The 21,568-nt window shown below is 38.2% G+C and overlaps 1 protein-coding gene across 2 annotated transcripts in view; it reads left to right on the top strand.

Annotated features, from left to right (window-relative positions):
• The window catches only part of NADK2 (NAD kinase 2, mitochondrial), a 30,257-nt gene that overhangs the window by 7,132 nt on the left and 1,557 nt on the right, over positions 1 to 21,568 (top strand). Inside the window, exons 2-11 of one of the 2 annotated variants that reach the window (XM_072416596.1) lie at positions 2,989 to 3,077; positions 5,167 to 5,255; positions 7,478 to 7,559; positions 8,966 to 9,049; positions 10,970 to 11,106; positions 12,699 to 12,780; positions 16,654 to 16,749; positions 19,667 to 19,722; positions 20,460 to 20,513; positions 21,204 to 21,327. In XM_072416596.1, the coding sequence (XP_072272697.1) occupies positions 2,989 to 3,077; positions 5,167 to 5,255; positions 7,478 to 7,559; positions 8,966 to 9,049; positions 10,970 to 11,106; positions 12,699 to 12,780; positions 16,654 to 16,749; positions 19,667 to 19,722; positions 20,460 to 20,513; positions 21,204 to 21,327 (893 nt within the window). Of the gene's footprint in view, positions 1 to 2,988; positions 3,078 to 5,166; positions 5,256 to 7,477; positions 7,560 to 8,965; positions 9,050 to 10,969; positions 11,107 to 12,698; positions 12,781 to 16,605; positions 16,750 to 19,666; positions 19,723 to 20,459; positions 20,514 to 21,203; positions 21,328 to 21,568 lie in introns of both variants that reach the window. The other variant, XM_072416595.1, reaches the window with a different exon arrangement.

Genomic DNA, 21,568 nt, shown 5'->3' with positions numbered 1-21,568 from the left:
TGGGGAGAACACATATTTTTCCCCTCTAAACAGGGTTACATTTCTCTTCTTTTCATCCTAATATGCAAAGAATACAATTTCTTTGGGTTTTCCTAATCTAATAATGTGGGTAAGATTTTGTAATACCGTGTTTCCCCGATGATAAGGCATCCCCATCAAATAAGCCACCCCCCGATTTTTGCTCAATTAAAATAAAGCACCCCCTGCAAATAGGACATCCTCTGATACCTGATACTGTGTGCCTCTGTGTGAGTCCTCGATGCTGGCTGCAGTGCAGAGTGAAACTGAAAGTAACTTCAAAGGACAAGCAAGCTGCTGATCCCTGCCCTAACAGAGTCTGTTACCCGGCGAGTCAGTGATCAGAAGGGGACAATGAATGGCACATGAATGATCAGAAGGGGACAATGAATGGCACAGAGTGATCAGAAGGGGATAATGAATGGCACATGAGTGATTTTCAACAATAAATGTGTACTGTAGTCTTCTTCATGGAAAAATAAGACATCCCCCTGAAAAAAAGGCCTGGGGCATATTTTGGCATTTCAAAAAATATAAGACTGTGCCTTATTATAGGGGAAACAGGGTATGTAGACCTCATTTGATAACCTAGCGCTGTTCATCATTTCACTAGAAACAAATTCTCGATTTGCTTCTAATCTTGTAGAAGCTCATTGGTGACCCAGACTTCTTACTGTCAGGGCTTATGTCATCTGCGTGTAACCTGCCATTCATGCGGATTTACTTTAATCGGCCTGTATTGTGCTCAGGGTTTATGTAAATGCACAGTAGCCTGCCAGTTCTGGCTGACCTCTGGAAAACCTGGGGATAGATATTTTTGCTGCATAATTTTTTTTTTTATAAAAGTTTACTTGTAAAATTCTGATGTGAAAGGATAGAACATTGTACATATGTCAGTGCTGTGTAACTGAAGCATCCAATATCAAGCAGCTGCTAGGGCAAGCCTTAAACTTTGTATGTTCTACATCCGTCTCAGCTGAACATTAAGTGACCTCTTGAACGCAACAAAAAAGTTGCATTCCCTATAAATTACAGAATGATCAAAAATAGAGAATATTCATCAAAGACAAGCAGTCACCAACCTTTCGGATCTGAAGGACCACCAAATTCACAATTTTAAATACTGCAGGCCATTATTATGAATTTTTTAGAAAAGATAAATACATTTGTAAAATAATGATCTTCCTAGTGGTGCCTGACCAGGACTGTGGAGGTTCTGATTCATTGATCAGCTTATGGTTACTATTGTTACTATTATCAGTAGTTGCATTAAGTTTGGTATTACTAACGAAATGCAAAATATTTGTTTGCTTTTTCTCACTCTTTATGGGTTTATTTCATTTATTTATTTTATATTTGTTTTATTTCAAGACCAAACAAGAAATGATAGTTATCAAAGTCAAACTATTTGATGCCATTAAATATAACTGGTATAGAAAATACACAATTAAGGTCATACTTACCTAAAAGAGCATCTGAGAAATAAACAAATAAAATTAAACAATCGGATCTGAATCGGTATTCTCGGAGCGGGGTGACTGTTGTAATGATGGAAATAATACTGAAGTGTACGGCTTGGCAACGGTTCCCTCATACAACTTAATACTACACTGACGTCATGCTGCGCCTCCTTTGTTTTTTAGTCTTTAGTTCGTAAATTTAGTGCAATGTAAGGGCAAAAATTGTCTTTCAGAATATAGGAATTGTTAGAATATTATTTTAGTTTTATTATTGATAAAATATAAAAATTGCAAAAAATGTCCACGGACCACTAGTTGGCGACCACTGTTACAGAAATTTTGGACCATTGTCTTCTGCTATGTTACAAGTGGATTTAGATGGACATGCTGGTATGATATAATTCTTTTTTTTATTGCAATATAAATATGCTCTTTTGGATTGGTGAAAAGTTCATGTTGTTTCAAAGCAGAATGAGGGGTCTGACTTAACATCCCTAACATTTGCTTAGGGAGGTTAGGTTAGGGAGGATAGACAGTAGTGATGAGCTAAAAAATTTTACCTTTAATTGTTTATTTATGGCAAGACTGAATTTACAGCCCTTAGTTCAGGAACTATACGTGCATGGCAATACAGCCCTAGGTTTGCCTGGGAATATGTGTACAAAATAGGGCATTGCATTACTTTTTTCCTTATGCTTGGTCAAGAATTTCTTTATTTTAAGTCACCAGCAGGACAAGAATAAAACATTACAATCTTTGTATACTTTGTATAACTTTTGTATAAACTTTGTCATGAAGCAGATTTAGCTGCAAAGTTCCCCTACAACTTTACTTGATATATGGGATTTTTATAATCCTAATATATCCTCTGTTTCTGAATTTTGATTGCTCTGAACTTTATTGGTTCTTGCACATCAGTTCTCAAAAGTTAATATCTGATCTGCTGAGCTTTATATCTTCCACATGCAGAATGGCTGTGTTCTGTGTTTATTTGTTGGAATCTAAAAAGGAGTCCACAAAAGTGTTTGGGTGATCAGAAGTAAGGAGCTACATTATGTCCAACATTATCTGTGTGTGTGGATTTTGTCTCTGTCGCCAAAAATCACCATTTTCTGTTTTTTGCTACTTTAATATATATATCTCCCAAGGGATCTTTTGCTAAACGTGTTGAGAAGGGGCTCGATGTATGAACATATATCTATTTGTAGCATATCACATACAATTTAAAGAGGTTCTAAGGGCCCATTTGTTTCATCTATATAAGAATGCGCCGTGCCCCTGTTTTCGTGTGCAGAGGAATGTTTGTGTTTTAACTGGTAATGCTTTTATGTCTTTGAATTAAAATGAAAAATAATTGAATTAAAATAAGAATTTTATTTGAACTTTTGTGTACCAATAAAACTTTGATCAACAATAAAAATCTATCATGATAGTAAAGCTGCACTTTTAAATGTAAAATATATTTAAATCTCACCATTTAAACCTCTTAAATGTTTTTTTTGCTTTTCAGCTCGCTTTGAAAGGATCCAGTTACAATGGTCTGTTACAGAGACATAATATCCATTCGGAAAATGTTGAACATGTTGTGGAAAGTTTGAGGTAAGCTTCCTTTCTTACATTTCTGTAACTACGAACTTCAGGTTTTGTGTGAGAGAGAACAGAACATATGTCAGGGTTTAATTGATGTCCACAATTTTGGAGCTTTTGAGCCTTTTCTTGACTGGCTTTTGTATTTTAACCATGGAATGAGTCTGAAATGCTTATGTCATCGTTCAGGATTCATTGATCAATGCATTTGGGCTGCTTCTAGCGGGATTTAAATCTAAAAGACTGAAATGGAAACCCACTTGCAGTGAACAAATCCCATTGATACATATCCTAAATCTTTTTTTTTTCTGTCCCGGTAACCTTCAGTTCAGGAATCAGGAAGCCCAAAAGTTAATATATAATTTTACAGTTGTCACAAGCACTAGAGAAAAGGGGAAATTTTCAATGGGGATATCTATTCTGCTGAAACTGGTAAAGATTGCATTTCCTCTCACTTCCTGTGGTCTCTGGGACAGAGATTGAGGAGAAAACACATTACTAAAACAGATGGGTGTCCCATCCCTACACCACTTCACCCCAAATTGATCTACCTGCAGTTGTTTTCAATACAGGTTTAGTGGTATAATGCTGGAGGTGTATTAGAAACGGCTCTATGTTTGTGTACAACTCTTTTCATATCTCTAGAACAATCCTTCCATTGATTCTCGTGTGTGTGTGTGTGTGCGCGCACGCGCCTGACAACATAAAAACATGGTGGACTAATGACACTTTTGTGTCACCCCAACACAGACAGGCACATTTGTTCAGATGTAGTATGGTAATGCACACATGTTATAATGAAGATTTCAAAAAGGCAAGATGAGAATGTTGCCATTTTATCTTAACATACCAAATGGCCAATGTGCAGCTTTATTTGCTGTGTTGGAATTCATTGTACATTGAATTAGTGGAGCATTTAGAGTGCATGGTACTGCAGTGCTGCACAAAGACCTGCTGTGTGTCATTATCCATTACCACAACCCAATAAGAACATACGTTGGTATGTGGTATAGCCCAGGCACTGCATTATATCCGCCAAGCTGTGGACACATCATACTTGTTGGTAGCTGTCCGTATAATGGCTTCATTGTATGATGCTCACTAAGTTGGTTGTTTTGAACCTTGGCCTTTCAAGTAGTTCAGAACTCCTTCTAGTGCAAAATCTATAAACCTTAAATTATATTTTATAAACTAATAATAGGGAAGAGCATGCATGAAAAAAGTGAAAGCCAGGTTCAAAACCACCGTGAAATAAATGCTAAAAATGTGCACTTACAATATAAACACAACACTTTCCTTCATAATTCATTCTAGATTTAGCTGACTGTTACTTACACAAACCTTGCTGGATTTAACCCTGTCAGTCACACAACTGACTCTCCTTTAATCTGTTCGCTTCTGTGTTAAGCAGAGGTACCTGTGTAGGTTAATGTAGCCTTCATGTTATCAATGAGCAGACCGTAATGTGCAGTAGTATTGCAAGGTATATTGAAGAGTGAATAATAATAGCTCTCCATTATAAATGGACCCCGTCAGCTTCAACTGTGAAAACAAAAAGGAAAGTTCAACTGCTGTCCAGTACTGCAAAGCAGAAGGCAGAACCTTAATGTGTAACTTGTAAATATGGCTGTGCATATGTACAAATATATTTATCAATTCTACATAGAAGCATGGTTTGTGCACTAAATAAAAGTATTTTTGTATTATGCTTGGAATGCCATTTGTCTGGCCTTGATTGGTTTGGTGGAATGCCATTTTTATTGTGTTGACCGCACAAGAATTCAGAGTGAAATGTGGATTTCTGAAGCCAACATTGTTGACTCTAAAGACTACAGAAAACCTCCCTGTTATTGAATAGCTACAGAGTCCTATAGTCCTTACCCTATTTCTATTGCCTTGATACAACAAGCTAAATAAGTGTTGCAATACTAAAACTGAAATTAGGTGTTACAAGGTGCAGCATTTTACATTTGTTTTTGGGTTTGGATACATATTATACCTCTTTCAATAATGGGATTATGCCGGAACCCCTGGCTGAAATGTGAGATCTGTGGACATGTAGTTGTTTCTAAATCTTCTATATGTCTTCTATCCTCTCCAGGAAGGAAGGAATTGAAGTGCGGGTAGTGAAAAGAAGAGATTATGATGAAGCCACAGTGCGGTGGGCCGACGCCATCATCTCAGCTGGGGGTAATTCTTACCATTGTGTCTTAATATACCTGGCATGCTTACTGAGTTTGTAACCTATAGAAATAGAGATTTTCTTAATTTGGACTGAATAGCTGAAAAGTTGCAACGTTGGCAAAATCTCCTCCATGGTTGCCCCTGCATCAAATAACAATGTTTAGAGACCATGTAATGGTGGCTTTTCCAGAGCACTCTTTTCAGGTTTATCACAGGAACCTTGTGGTACAGTTGTTAGATTTAAAACTTTAATATTCAGATCAATGCAATCTCTGATTACTTTTGGTATTTTATAAGGCTAGATAAATGTAAGGGTTATTAATGGAGTCAAACTGCTCAGACATAAAGGTAAAATGGGTGCAAGGATATTTGGTGGGCCGCATAAAACTTATGATTCAGTGTAGACTCAAGAACATAGGAGAATATATATTTAGGATTGTATTATAATTGTATCTGTTTATGCATATGACATGTTATTTACACCCTATATACTAAATTATAGGAATGTGTTGCAAGGATAAAGTAATTTTACCTGGCATTTTACTTTAAATGACCAATGAACTTTTTGTGGCTTGCCCTTTAAATGTACCCTACTATGTGTGACCAGGACGTGACCAGGATGATTTCTTCCAGCTATATCTGTAGTTTTCTGTAAATGCATAATATAAAGTGTTTAAAACGTAAACATGCATTGATTAGATGTTATGGTGATTTGTTTCATAGCTTCTGCATATGTGATACATTATATATGCACACCATACACACACATTTTAAAGGGCCATGGTCAATAGGAAAAAAATAAACATTAAAAATAGAGCTTAATACTTTTTTTTTTTCTCATTGCTAAATGACAAATTCTATTTAAAAGCACATTTTTTCCTGTTGTGTATGACACGGGCACTCCAAATGCTATTGGATTGTCTTTTGTGTAAATAAATATGCTCTGAAAAGATAAAGAATGTATGGTCATAAGGTTCAATTACAAAACCTGACATTGCTTCCACTGTGACCTACTGTCCTAACTTTTCCGGGAATTTGGCAGGTACATCTAGTTGCATTGCCTCCTCTTCCCGTCCAAGCTGCTTTGCAATACTCACAGGACTGTATTTGTCCCTGAACCTTCCCTGCGTTGGCTCTTGGCTTGGCACATTTCAGCTTCATTTATATCTGACTGCACTGCCCCAATGAAATATGAATTCAGATTTATTATCCAGGGTTTATAATACTTACATTTGCATAGTTATTAAAAAAAGATCTTTTTTACAGTAGCACCCTTATAGCCATACTGATAGGGGATAGAAGAGATCTGGTAATAGCACTGCATTATACATAACTTGCATGGGAATGGGATAAGAATGGAATTTCTACTTCAAATGCAAATTTTTTTTATGATGCAACATGCAGAAATTTTTCTGCATGAAAGTAGACAGTTATAAATTGTCCCATAAAACCTTTGCATAGGGAAATTCATAGTTTTCCTGTTTCTGTTGTCAGATGTATTTGTACAATATAGATTACAGCCGGACAAGCTGCACATTTAGATCAGCTGCAGTACCCTAAATTATTGTAGGATAAAGTTCTGGAACACAAAATGTTGAAGCAAAACACGGAACATCACCTGGAGCACTGTTAAACCAATACCAGCAGAATTCCGTAAAAGGGGCATTAGTCAAAGACGTGACACAAAGGATATTGGTAACCCTATAGAAACTGCAGCTGTGATGGGAGAATATTTTAACCGGACAGCTTTGATCTGAAAGTTTCAGAATTTTTTTTTTTTTTATTTTATTTTTTATTTTAGCAACATAATCCTAGGGGAAAATACTAAATCTGATTGAAGATCGCCAAGCTTGTTGGAAAATGCAGTAAAAAAAAAATTGACCTTAGACTGTGTTAAAGACATGTCTATGGTAGAGACGTTAGACTGTGAGCTCCTTTGAGGGACAGCTAGTGACATGACTATGGACTTTGTACAGCACTGCAAAATATGTTGGCGCTATATAAATACTGTGCAGTAATAATAATAAATGCACTTTGGGTTAAAAAACTGGATATCTTCCTGCCAGGAAAAGAGGCAGTCTCTAAATTGTTGAATGCAGTTGGTGCACCCTTACTAGTTGGATGACGACATTAGGAGCATTTTCTGTACATTTTGTTGACCTACTCTAGAGATTTGCCCAGTTTAGTGCTTGTTATGTGTAATAATTGTATAAAATTGTTTCTTCTAGGTGATGGGACGATGCTTCTTGCTGCTAGCAAGGTGTTGGACAGGTTTAAACCAGTCATTGGAGTGAATACTGATCCAGAGAGGTAATGGAAAGCTTTTGCCTTGTAAATGGTTAGAAATGGAGTAACCGTTCTCTATATTTACCCTCAGTTTGACCTTTAGATAGAATTTGTTTACATTGTATTCACTTGTACGTGGTATGTTTTTGCTTAAAATGTTTAGGTTTGGGGTCTGGTGTTTTAGTGTTGTACATTTTAGAACACATAATTTTTTTTTTCAGCATAAACTGCTATTAGGATATGCATTGTATACTTCTATACTTGAAACATTGATTCCTCCTCATTCCTCTATCCTTGGGGTAAAGAAACATTTTATTACATACCTTAAAACTTTAGATCCAGTGATATAATAAAATCAGAGGAAAAACAAAACTGAAGGGAAGGCTCTAATTTGTGCCAGAAAAAGTAATTCCTCAGAAAAAGTTATAAATCTCAATGTACCTCGCTAACCTACTGTAACTACATTCTACCTGAAAATTCTACCTGTTACCCTTTCTATAATTCTAAGAAGCCAAATCATTTAGGTTTATCTAACCTGGTGCGTTTCTGCATCAGGTTATTTACCTTACTGGCTTCCTGAAATATAAATGGCTTTGTAAAGCTTTTTTGTCATAACAGAAAAGGTGTTAAGAGTTATCCCTCTTAACAATGCCTTTTGGTAGGGGAGTAATGAATCCCATCCCAAGTGCGCTGGGCGCACCACCCGGCACTTTTCAGTAACCACCCGGCTGTATTTGGGTGGTTACTGAAAAGCTGGGTCACAATACAGGGGCTGTCCCCCTACCTACAGCTTTTTCCCACCCGATTTAAAAAAAAAAAAAAATTCTGGGAAGAACGATGCAAGTGGATGAACTAAATTACAAATCATTCCAGCTGAATATTCAACTTTTTGACAGGAGTTCAGCTTTAAAGGAGTTTTGTTGAAAAGGAAATTGCCTTTGTGTACCCAAATTACTTTGATTCCACTTTCCACTTTCTCAATTTAAAAATATGGCAGGTCGGCATTATCTAGCTCTTTCTTTTCCATCTTTGCTGTCCCTGACCCATCATTTTCATATATTAGACATTTGTTAATTCACTCAGTATGGCTCATGAAACTTTGTACAGCACCTTACTGGTCCCTTCCACTTGCTATGATCTGCATTGTGGAGAAGCACAGTCAGTCCATGATGGTCTCACTACACAGATTGAGCTTTATTTATTTATTTTTTGCCTCTAATGCAATACCTTGTTGTCTTTAGTATTCATCACACTTCCAGGATTACTGGATGTCTGCAGTAGAATCCATACCCACGTTTTAGTGGTTCAAAATTCCATTGTACAGTTATATTTTTTTCATTCAGTTCATGTTGGATGTGGATGTTTTTTTACAAATTGATTTTCACCACTGTAAAATCAATGTCATGGTATGTGTATTATTTTTCTTTAAGGTCTGAAGGACACCTCTGTCTGCCGGTGCATTATACCCATTCCTTCCCAGAAGCCCTGCGTAAGCTTTATCGCGGTGAGTTCAGGTAGGATTCGTGTTGTGCCTGTAACTGAGGTTATTGTGACCTTCGGTTACTTGAAAGGAAAACATTTCTATAATGAGATAAAATTACTGTAGGCTATACTGTAACTAAAACTCATATTTCAGGGAGGTGTCTTTTCCTGGTAGACACGTTAGTTTCTTTATTTAGTTTTTTAATTAAAGAAATTTCCGTTTTAATGCAGTTCTTTCTAACTTGTAACTGACTACAAAGGTGTGGCACCAGTCTTTGTGCTTCATATAAAATCTGACATTGCTGATGTCTGTTCACAGTAAACAGGGGCATTTCTTCTTTCTACAGTTTTCCTGAAATTAGTTTAAACCATTGTGTAGCCATTGTTTGCTCAATGCATCTGGTTGTTCTGTGACTTGATGAATTTGCTCATTTGAACTTTCAAATCACTAAAGCCTACTTTAAAACTAAAAGGGGTTTTTAATGTGTTAGGAAAACCCCAGCAGATTTATCTTCTGTCCGCTGCACAGTTGTGATAAAACAAGCTAGACCAGGGGTCTGCAACCTGCGGCTCCGGAGCCGCATGCGGCTCTTCAGCCTCCTTGTTGTGGCTCCCTTCGGCTGCCACGAGGAGATCTCTGATGGGGGATCCCCTTCCTCCCAAGACACTGCGGAGGAGGGGGATTCCCTATCCGGTGTTCTAATGAAAAAAATCTACCAGTGAAATAAATCTACCACGGGGCTTGTACAAATGGGTATGTACAATGACATCCCCCTCCTTTGAACCCCAATTCCTCTGGAATGGGGAGATGTACTAAACCAAAAATGTAGGTGCAAGTGGGGGACACCTGTGACTAACAACCTCTAAAATTTAATTGTTAGGCTATCATCAGAACATAAAGAACTCTGCCCATCAAACAAATCTACCCTGTTACACATTGCTGGAAGCATCTAGCATCTGAACCCCAGGAAGGGGGTACAGGTGAACAAAATTAGAGGTGCAAGTGGGGGACACCTGTGGCTAACACCTCCTAAAAACTCCACCCATCAAAACACCCCTACCCTGTTACACATTGTTGGAGGCTTCTAGCACCTAAACCCCAATTTATCTGGAAACAAGGGTACAGGTGAAAAAAATTTGAGGTGCAAGTACGGACACCTGTGGCTAACACCTCCTAAAAATTCATAAAAACTCTGCCTATCAAAAAAAATCTACCCTGTTACACATTGCTGGAAGCATCTAGCATCTGAACCCCAATTTCTCTGGAACGGGGGGGAGGCGGTACAGGTGACCAAAATAGAGGTGCAAGTGGGGGACACTTATGGCTAACACCACCTACAATTGAATCGCTAAGGCATCGTCAGAAAATAAAGAACTCTGCCCATCAAAATAATCTACCCTGTTACACATTGCTGGAGGCTTCTAGCACCTGAACCCCAAATACTCAAGATTTGGGGGTACAGGTGAACAAAATTAAAGCTGCAAATGAGGGACACCTGTGGCTAACACCCCTTAAAATGTCATCGCTAAGGCATCGTCAGAACATAAAGAACTCTGCCCATCAAAAAAATCTACCCTGTTACGTTAGAAGCCTCCAGCTAATATAACAGGATGATACGTTAGAAGCTGGAGGCTTCTAGGGGCATAGTTCAGTGTTTAATTTTTTTCAAAGTAGGCCTACACATGCACACTTGTTGTAACAGGTAAAATTAAAAAAATATTAAAACTTTTAAAAGTTTATAAACTGTGTTATGTTTTGCGGCTCCAGACTATTTTTCTTTAGTGGAAAAGGAGGCAAAATGGCTCTTTTGATAGTAAAGGTTGCTGACCCCTGAGCTACAGCCTTTTACATTTCTAAAATTTCAGGGAGGAGTTGGTAGTGAAAGTCTTGCTTGATGAATTCAGTTTACTCTTGTCATAATCACCACAAAGAGATTGTGTTTCCTTACTAGGTGGCAGTGGCGACAGCGGATTAGACTCTACCTGGAGGGCACCGGGATAAACCTCACACCTGTAGACTTGCATGAACAGCAGCTGAGCCTGGAACAGCATAGCAAGGCCCATAACAGTGGAGGTCATCAAGAGCAAAGTAAGGTGAAGATCCAACTCTTTATAGCAGTGCACCATGTTAGATGTTTAGGTTGGTTTGTGACATTCACCTTAACAGGAATGCCTAAGAAAAAAAAAAAAATTACCTTAACAGTAATAATTAAGAATGCCAATCAACCAGATATTTCTCATTTATCAACTGATTTTTTTTTTTTTCTTGCTAGAGGTTACTGTACATGGTATGCAAGTGTTTTACTTTAAGCGGAACTAAACTCAAAGTAAAAAAAAAAACAAAAAAACTCTTCCATTTAATCCCCTTGGGGGGGTTTTTTGTTTGGGTCCCGTGTCGTCCCAGTATCCGTCTTTGGCAAGACGCAGAGAAAACGCCGGGTGCTGACATCTTTTTCTCTCTTTTGGGTTCTTGATCTCACACAGCGCAGGCATGAGATTGGATGACCTAGATGGGGGAAAAAGATTCTGCAATTTTTTTCTTCCACTAGAGAAGGGGCTCCTAATCTTGGGCATGCGCAGAACGAGCCACCAAGGGCCTCCCACTATGTGTGGCGTAGGTATTCCGTCTACCCTTTTATGTAAAGTAGAAATTTTGAGTTTAGGTCCCCTTTAACTATTAAAAGTGGAATGCATGAAGACTGCTAAATACACCATGAAATTACATATATGTGGGCTATTTTAACTTTTAAAGGATTGTTATTCTGTATAGCCAGTCGGCAACCCTGCAGAACAATCTACTCCTATCTAAAAATAAAGACACAGTTTTCCCTGATTTTTTTTAAAGCTCTCCAAGACTGGAGAGGATTCACTTTGATCAGTGAAGCTGGGTGATCCAGCAAACCTGGAATGGATCTGGTTCAGGATTGAAAACATTTGCTAACAAATAGCTAATGGATTTATAGGTAATCCATTCCAGGTTTGCTAGATTACCCAGCTTTACTGATGAAAGTGTAGTCTCTCCAGCCTTAGAGAGCTTTAATAAATCAGGGCCATAGTCTAGCAAGTGCATCATTTCAGATCTTTCTAAGTAAAAGTGATATTTGTATTAAGTGGCTCTTGTGTGCAAGTATATGGTGGTTATTTAAAACAGCTTTGCCAGCCACATCAGCTGGTGAACTGGTACCTTTGCTGATTCAATGTGAAAATCTGCAGGCAGGGAAATTAACATTATTAAACAGGATTTATGTAGCGCCAACATATTATGCAGCGCTGTACATTGAAAAGGATTTGCAAATGACAGATACAGACAGTGACACAGGAGGAGGAGAGGATCCTGCCCAAAAGAGCTTAAAATGTAAGAGAAATAGGAAGCTGTCTTTCAGGGCTGGCTGGACATGATTACATTAATAATGTATAAAAAGTGTGCTTGTCTGAGCTTCCAGTTTCAAATTACAACCCCTGAGACCACTACTAGATACTAATAAATTAGATTGTTTGTATGTATATGCATTTGAAATAGAATATGAATTTACAAACTGAGTTGAACATGATCCATGGTTTTGTTTTAATTGCATCATGCGTTGAGATTTGTTTACATTTTATATTCAGTATGGTTGACATTTCACATGAAAATATTTCAATCCTGTTGTCTTAGTAAAAATTCTTATTTATGTTATGCAGCATCAGCAGCAGTTTCTGGACCTCACTTGTTACCTGTAAGAGCACTGAACGAGGTATTTATTGGAGAGTCTCTGTCTTCCAGGTAAGTTTTTCATATCAGCCTGTTTCAATAAGCCCAGTCATAATCGCTTATAAATACTAAAACATAGATTAGGTCAGAAACCAGTATTGCATACTGTTATCGAATGGTGCATAGCTGACAAGGAAAGGTTGATTTTTTTTCTGCTTTGCTTGCAGTTTAAATACACCACCTTAATAAAACATACTGCATCCAAACAAAAGCAATGCAAAGCAGGTAAAACACAGCCTATAAACTATCTTGAGTATGGCCTTTTATACGTCGGTGGGATTTTGCTGACCAATCAACATGAGCCCAACCAGCTACTAGTACCAAGAGATCTTTAACAAGGTATTAAAATGTATTGAATTAAATTAACTCAGGTGATTAACTCATGTCTGTGGACACTTTAAATGGTGTGCATGGTTAGTGTTATTGAGTTTTATTCACATTTTTTCCCAATCCCTCCAACTAGCTTTGGCTCTATTTCTATACACATTTCACAAACTTTTTTTCAGAAACTTTGATGAATATGTTGTATGAGCAACAATCAGGCAAAGTTATTCCTCCATTCTACCACAGGACCTACTCATAATAAACCTCAGCGATAAGAGTCCAAGTTTGTGTCTAGTGGAATGTTGTTGCTCAGGGGGCAATAAAGGTTTTGTAGTAGTGGAGTAGTTGTGCAGCCATTACATTTCATTGTGAATGCTATACAGGGGTGAGACATACCCTGGCAGATGCTTGGGTGCCATTGTCCAGTTACAAGCACAGTAGCTCAGTTTTAACTTTCTCTAATTCATGATATCTTGAGTTATATTGTATATTTATTCATTGCTCTGTATTTTTTTTTGTCCTGTTTCCTAATTTGGGTATTTGGACTGCTTACTAACATCATGCTTAGCTTATGCTAGGAATTTTTACCAATTTAATTTTTTGGCATTACACAGATCGCAGAACTTATAAAAACACAGACTCATTCAGTATGGCACTAAGTTCTATCCAATATTCATTATATTTACCTACCTTGTGGCTTTTTTTTTCTTGTGGAGTATTACTTTTTTATATGATCAAATATTTAATAATATAATATATGATGCTTGTCAATTTCCACTATTCATACAGTGAGGGAAAGAAGTATTTGATCCCCTGCTGATTTTGTACGTGTGCCCTCTGACAAAGAAATGACCAGTATATAATTGTAGGTAGGTATGATAGGTTTATTGTAGCTGTTAGAGACAGAATAACAAAAGAACCCTCAGAAACCCAGTGCTCAATAGTCAGAGCTTGATGTGCATTGTAATAAGTGAAATAAGTATTTTATCCCCTATCAACCAGTCTGGAAACTTGCTAGGCCACTCCAGGACCTTCATGTGCTTCTTCTTGAGCCACTCCTATGTTGCCTTGGCCATGTGTTTTGGGTCATTGTCATTCTGGAATACCCATCCACGACCCATTTTCAATGCCCTGGCTGAGGGAAGGAGGTGGTCATCCAAGATTTAACAGTACATGATCCCCCATCCATTGTCCCTTCGATGGTGTTCTTGGGGTCATAGCCAGCATTCCTCCTCCTCCAAACATGGCGAGTTGATGCCAAAGAGCTCAATTTTGGTCTCACCTGACCACAAACACTTTCACCCTGTTCTCCTCTGTATCATTCAGATGTTCATTAGCAAACGGCAGACGGACCTGTACATGTGCTGTCTTTAACAGGGGGACCTTGCGGGCGCCACAGGTTTTCAGACCTTCATGGCGCAGTGTGTTACCAATTGTTTTCATAGTGACTATGGTCCCAGCTGCCCTCAGATCATTGGGAAGTTCCCCCTGTGTAGTTCTGGGCTACTCATCACCGTTCTCTTGATCATTGCAACTCCACAAGCATGGAGCCCCAGACTTAGGAAGATTGACAGTTAATTTGTGTTTCTTCCATTTGCAAATTATCGCACCAACTGTTGCCACCTTCTCACCAAGCTGGTTGGCGATAGTCTTGTAGCCCAGTCCAGCCTTGTGTAGGTCTACAATCTTGTCCCTGACATCTTTAGACAGCTCTTTGGTCTTGGCCATGGTGGCTAGTTTGGAATCTGTTTGCTTCTGTGGACAGGTGTCTTTAATACAGGTACTGTAACAGGCTTGGATTAGGTGCACTCCCTTACAGAGTGTGCTCCTAATCTCAGCTCATTACCTGCATACAGGCAAGACATCTGGGAGCCTGAAATCTTGCTGGTTGATAGGGAATCAATTACTTATTTCACTCATTACAATGCACATCAAGCTCTGACTTTTGAGCACTGGCTTTTTGAGGGTCATTTTGTTGTTGTTCTGTCTCTCATAGCTACAATAAACCTACCATTACAGTTATAGACTGGTCATTTCTTTGTCAGGGGGCAAGCATACAAAATCAGCAAGGGATCAAATACTTCTTTCCCTCACTGTACATGGTCTAATTTTCTTGATATCCCAGCATTTCTGTGTGCAGAAGTAATCATGGCTTAAAGCTGAACTAAACCCTTTTCATACTCACCTGTCCCTGTTTCATTGTGAACTCCTCCATCATTTTCTTCTTTTACACTTTGTTCGGATCTTCGGCCATCTTGATTGGCCAGGCTAGAATGATATAATTCCTGCGTAGGAGTTAATTCAGGTCTGGCAACTTTACAGGAAGCCAGGATGTTCCAAGCATCTTGGCAACCTGCCTGGTGGAACTTTAGTTCTGCTGTTTTGCAGCCTACAATTTGTATTGTATTCTTTGGATTGTTAATAATGTTATGTTAAGTCACTGTCATTTGTGGACATTCTGTTGCAATTTTGAATTGCCACATGCCAGTGAAATCAAAAATTAGGTTTTTTTTTTTTCACCTGATCCATAAGTCAGCAGGAAAAATGGGGAATACTTATGGGGACTTATCAAAGTAGGGAGCTCAAGTTTTCATTGTGTGGAATTTACTGGTGATCTATAGAGCAGACAAGAGGGGGTCTGTTGACATTTGCTCCATATTCAGCCTTTCGCTATAGGAGAGAGCAGGGTGGCAAATGAGAAGCATATGGCTCGGGATGGATAAAATAACAGTATCTGAACTATATTCGTTCTATATGCCATACAAATGTATAGCACAGCAGATATTACTAGACCACAACAATATGTACACCATATCTTTTTTTGTCAGTTCAGATGTATTTAATTTATCCGAAAGCTTTAGTTTGAGTCCCCTGTAAAGGGAGAAATTGAATACTTGCCTATCTGGCAGGTTGTATTTTAGCTTTTATTTGTCTTAGTCTCCAGATTTTACTTCCATCTGCTGATTTCAGGTGTTTTATAAAGCATGTACCCTGCTGAGTGCAGTGGTTAAATCTACAAACTTTTATGTCATAATACAAAGTGGCCAAATAGTCCACAGTAGAATCCATAGTGCTCAGTGGTGGACAATCTATCCAACACACATAGTATTAGCAGCCTCACCCTGAGGTCATCCAAAGGGTGAAAATTCAACACATCTGGCAAGTATTCCTTTTCAGGTTCAGGGTGCTACAGGTTTGATATTTGCCTGTCCATGGGGTCTCTGTAAGCCAATGTATAGAATTCTGTTTTAAAATATATGTAATGTAATGGTGGAATTGAAATAGTTCTGGCTGAGTTTTTCTTCCTCCATGGAATACAGGGATATCAAGACAACTGCCAGTGCCAAATGCATAACTAATAATCTAGTCCTCATTGCAGTAAGCTTAATAAAAGTCTGCACAGTAAATAATGTTATGGCTTGCTTTGCTGCATTGCACAGTGTAGTTTAATATCCGTATACACTACTGTAAGGTTTGCACACCTGATACACACTTATGTTCTGTCCCATTCAGGGGGAACTATAAATTCTGCAAACCACGTTTTACCTTCTCGCTTCATAGGGCCTCCTACTACGAGATCTCTGTGGACGATGGCCCCTGGGAGAAGCAAAAGAGCTCTGGACTGAATGTATGCACGGGGACAGGATCCAAAGCCTGGTAATTTATTTGAATATGAACATCAACACAGATGTTGTTTGTAAGACAATGTGCAGCAAATGCATATACCACATGAGTCAATGAGATAAATTTAGAATTATAAGAAAGGTAAACTTAAGATCTTATTTAACTTACTGCAACGTACAGAAAGTGTAAAGTCCCAGAATAACATAGGTTATCATGAACAAAATCATATCGTTGCAACAGAGCAGCTTCACTTTTGGCTTCCTGCTCATAAGAAAACTACATGTCCCACGATTCCTTTCATTATGTATCATTGATGTGTGTTTAAGCTAGTCTTTGCTCCCTATAGCACAATGGTGTGGCTACAAACTAATGATTCTGAAATGGGCAGCATGTTGGCTCGGAGGTTAGCACTCCGGCCTTTTCAGCACTAGGTCCCAGATTCAGGTTCCGGTTTCCTCCTACATCCCAAAAACATGCAGTTAGGTAAATGGCTTCCCCCCATAAATTGTCCTTAGACTGTGCTAATGACATATAGCTACGGTAGGGACATTAGATTGTGAGCCCCTTTCTGGGACAGCTAATGACATATTACAGCGCTGTGAAATATGTATGCCCTATATAAATACTGTATAATAAGGTGCATGAATTGTAGACACAAGCATTAAGGATATGCAGTTCTTTGTAAAGGATGCAAGTAATTTATAAGCAACAATTAAATACTTATTTTTAGAACAGGAGGAAGGAATATCGCATTAAGACATGAAACAAATATTACAATACATTTTTGACACTTTAACTTTTGTAAAGATAGAAATTACTTGCTCACATTGCACTTTCTGCAATAAAGTCAGTCAGTCAAGAGTCAGCTTGGGCTCCATAGTCTGGAAACTTTCATGGCCCGCATCAAGGTTTTTATCCCTTTGTTCTAGACTGAGATTGGACCAGACTTGGTAACTACTCCATGCTTATTGATGAAGCTTTACGTCCATGATTCTGTCACGGGTTGTCCTTCCCTTAGTACAGGGGTGTCAAAATACTGGCCTGCAATGTCCTTTTTTTTTTTTGGCCCCCAAAGGAATCATAAATAGGAACTGCAGCTGGCCTGTCGCTGCTTTGAAATAGCGCTGCTACTACAATTCCCGGTATCACTCACATCTATAGACCAGCAGCCTCTCTGCCTATGCATGGCCCCGCATTTGACTGTTTTATAAACACAAGTAATGGCAGGAATTGTAGTAGTGGTGCTATTTCAATGAAGAGGGAGTTCCAGCAGTGGGCCACTCCAGCCCGCCTCAATTTTTTCAATGAATTATAAGGTTGGCCCACCACTTTGTCCAAGTTTTTCATTTTGGCCCACTTTGTATTTGAGTTTGACACCCCTGCTTTAGTAGAAAGGAGCACTGCATACTGAAAATTCCCTGCAAGACCCATTGTTTTGGGGATATGGTAATCTAGTTGGGTAGTAATTACAATTTTGTCCTTTGCAAAGTCATTTAGTTCCTCGTAGTTGCTTATTTTACCATCTTGCCTTCAATGTCACCATCTTGAAAAGACTGTTCACCTGCTGCCTAATATATCCCACCACTTGACCAGTAGCATTGTCATAAGATAATTATTGTTTTTTTAAGTTTGGGCTGAAACACGTTCAGTAGGGCTTGGCAAAAAAGTAAATGATACAAGAAAAAGTTTAATTATAGATCTGACATTTTGGTGGGGTGCCACCTATATCTAAGGGTTTTTTTTTTTCATACACCTTGTACAAAGCCTTAATGATCATGTTCTCTCCTGGATATGCTTGCTATCGTTATAGACGTTAGACATTTATCTGTCAACCGCGGGAGGTGCTTTTTTCATACGTAAATTAATATGGGTATGTATGTGACCATTAAGTAATAATGTAATTCATAATTGGTACATACATGCCAAAACACCTTTTTTACATTGCAGAAAATAGTTAAAGTGGAACTAAAGTCAAAAGGTAAAGATTTATTATGTTATGGGGGACATTTAGAAATATTGTGTCTAAGCAGAACCTTTTTGTCTGGAGTCGTTTCTAATGAATATTGGTGCTTTTAATGGTATGTGAGTACCTAGGCATTCTGTACTAGTTGTATATCTGCAATTAAGGCACTGCTGCCTCCAGAGATTTTAAGTAAGATTTAGAGACATCATTACTAAGATCCTTGATGGAGACTCCATGGTGAGAAAGCCCTGCCTACCCCTAAATTGGGTGTCTCTACTAAGGCTACGTACACACGTCAGATGATTTTTGTCCGATTATCGCTGATCAGGGCTGATATCAGACAAGAATTTAACATGTGAACAGTGCTCATCTGACAACGTTCATGGATTCGTCCTGGCTAATCCATGAATGACTAATGATCGTAATGCAAGTGAAGGAGAGAGCGCAGCAGGGTGCCACTCGCTCGTTCCCCCCCTCCCATCTCCATAGAACAGAACTGTATGTACAGCGCTAGTTCATGCATCTTTCAGACTTTTGTCTTTGGAAAGGATCGGGAAAGATCCTTTCCAACAACAAAAGTCTTGCATGTGTACGTAGCCTTGCAGAAGAAGGCATGGCAAGTTATAAATGCAAAGAGATCAGCTGCCAAGTGACCACAGGCTTCCAGAGTTGAGTTCCGCTTTAACACACCAATAGAAATGTATACAACTGATTTGACCTAACAGAGTTGAAACTCGGTGTCTGTTTACCTTTAGGAATATCCTGAAGATTCCTGATACCTGACTTCTATTTTAACCACCAAACATTATTGTGCTTTTTGGTATGTGCTCCCTCCAGTGTGGCTAAAGCCTGGAAATTAATGCTGATTATGCCTGGACAATGAAATGATTCTGCACTATTTGTAATTAAGCAACATTGAAATCAGAATCGCTCACTGTATATACTAGTCGCACAGAATGATCTTGCTGACTGCTGTTTATGTTTCAGGTCTTACAATATTAACAAGATGGCACCACAGACTATAGAAGAATTACTTTATATAGGTAAATACATTTTACAAATGCAGGAAAATCAGTTACAATATAGACAGTTTTAATAGAACCTTTATCTTACATTGTAGTTAAATTCATGCATTCTATAACACTGATAGACCCAGTGTATACCTTTTATAACACTGTTATTGTATTGTATAGTATTGGATCAGGAATGACTGCTGTGCTTTTCTTCTTCCTGCTCTATTTACAAGGTTAGCTGTTCATCTGGGTTTTCTGTGTTCCTCTTGTTTATTTTCTATGTACTGTGTGTTGTCTGTTGTACAGTTCCATAAAAGATGGTGCTTTATAAATTAATAGTAAAAATAATACTAATTGAAAGAACACACTACACACACCTTCTTGTAGATAGTCTTTTATGGGATGTTGATACAGCTAAACATGTTATTGAAAAGAGAACCCTGAGGTTCCTCCAGAGGCTGCTAAGAGGGGTTCCTTGAGCAATGACCAGTTTGTGACTCTCGGGTCAGTTTAATACCAATGGCAGTCTGGGTGGCATTCTTCCTACTGGCCACCACACTAATGTACTACAAGCTATGGATATAGAAATAAAATCATAGGTTCCCTGAACACCTGAAAATTATTTCAAGGGTTTTCTTATGTAAAAAAGTTCAAGAAACACTGATCTAAACGCTAGAACGTTCCACTGGTACAATGTTCTGTCTTGTCACCTTTGTATCACTCCTTCTGCTTTTTTATGACTTATCAATTATTTTGTTGTTCTACAGTTAAAAGCCACAAGAATCTAAATCTGACACTGGACAGCAACTTTATAGAGCGAGGTGAGTTTGTACAGATTTGTCATAGATTGTCTCTCTCCTGCCTTCATTGTCTTGGGAGCTAAAAGAATATTTTTAAAATGTTCCACATCTTTTCCCTGTAAATAAATTACAAAAATGTTATCTGCATATATCTGATCAGATTGAATTGTCTGATCATTAAAATGTACCAAGTTTGTAGATATATCTGAATAGGATGTGAATAAAATGTTAAGTAGGTCCTAACACTGCATACAGAGTATCTATCTATCTGTATACACATTAATGACTTCCTCACTCATAACCTCATCACACGCACGGCTCCAAGACTTCTCTAGAACTGTCCCAACTCTCTGGAATGGTCTTCCTCGTCCTATCTGGCTTGCTTCTACTTTCTGCTCATTTAAAAGAGTACTTAAAACTCATCTCTGAAGTTGCCTACCTGTCTCTTAAAACCCTCACTACTTCCCACCATTCCATATCCCCTCCTCCTATTGTGTGATACTTCCCCATCTCTTATATTGTAAGCTCTTCTGGGCAGGGTCCTCTCCTCCTTCCATGTCACTGTCTGTATTTGTCTATTTGCAACCCCTATTTAATGTACAGTGCTGTGTAATATGTTGGTGCTATATAAATACTGTTTTATCTATCTAATCTATCATCTCTTGATATTCCATTTGCTTATTACCTTGATATTTGCCCCTTTTTTTGCAGTTACCAATGAATACAATAACTCTTTGATATTCAACCCAGAGGAGGAGAAGATGTTTTTCAGTGTGCGGGAGCCAATTGCTAACAGAGTTTTCTCTAGTAGCCACCAGCGTGGCTTTACCTCAAAGTAAGTGTTACATTTCCGAGTCTCAAATAACATTTAGTTCAGACTCGGAGTGTAAAGAAACTGCTATGCTGAATGAAATAAGTATGCTCCGACTGAGCTATATTCACATTTTAAAATATTTGAAGAAATGACTTCTGTTTTGCAATAATGGGGCTGTGGTATGAGGAAATCATTTACATGAATCAGTTTAATTCTTCCTTTCAATATTCATGTCACTGAGTAGAATTAGGAAGGTACACTG

The sequence above is a fragment of the Pyxicephalus adspersus genome, chromosome 6, assembly GCF_032062135.1.
Source record: "Pyxicephalus adspersus chromosome 6, UCB_Pads_2.0, whole genome shotgun sequence".
Classification (NCBI taxonomy): domain Eukaryota; kingdom Metazoa; phylum Chordata; class Amphibia; order Anura; family Pyxicephalidae; genus Pyxicephalus; species Pyxicephalus adspersus.
This window is presented reverse-complemented; position numbering and strand designations above follow the sequence as displayed.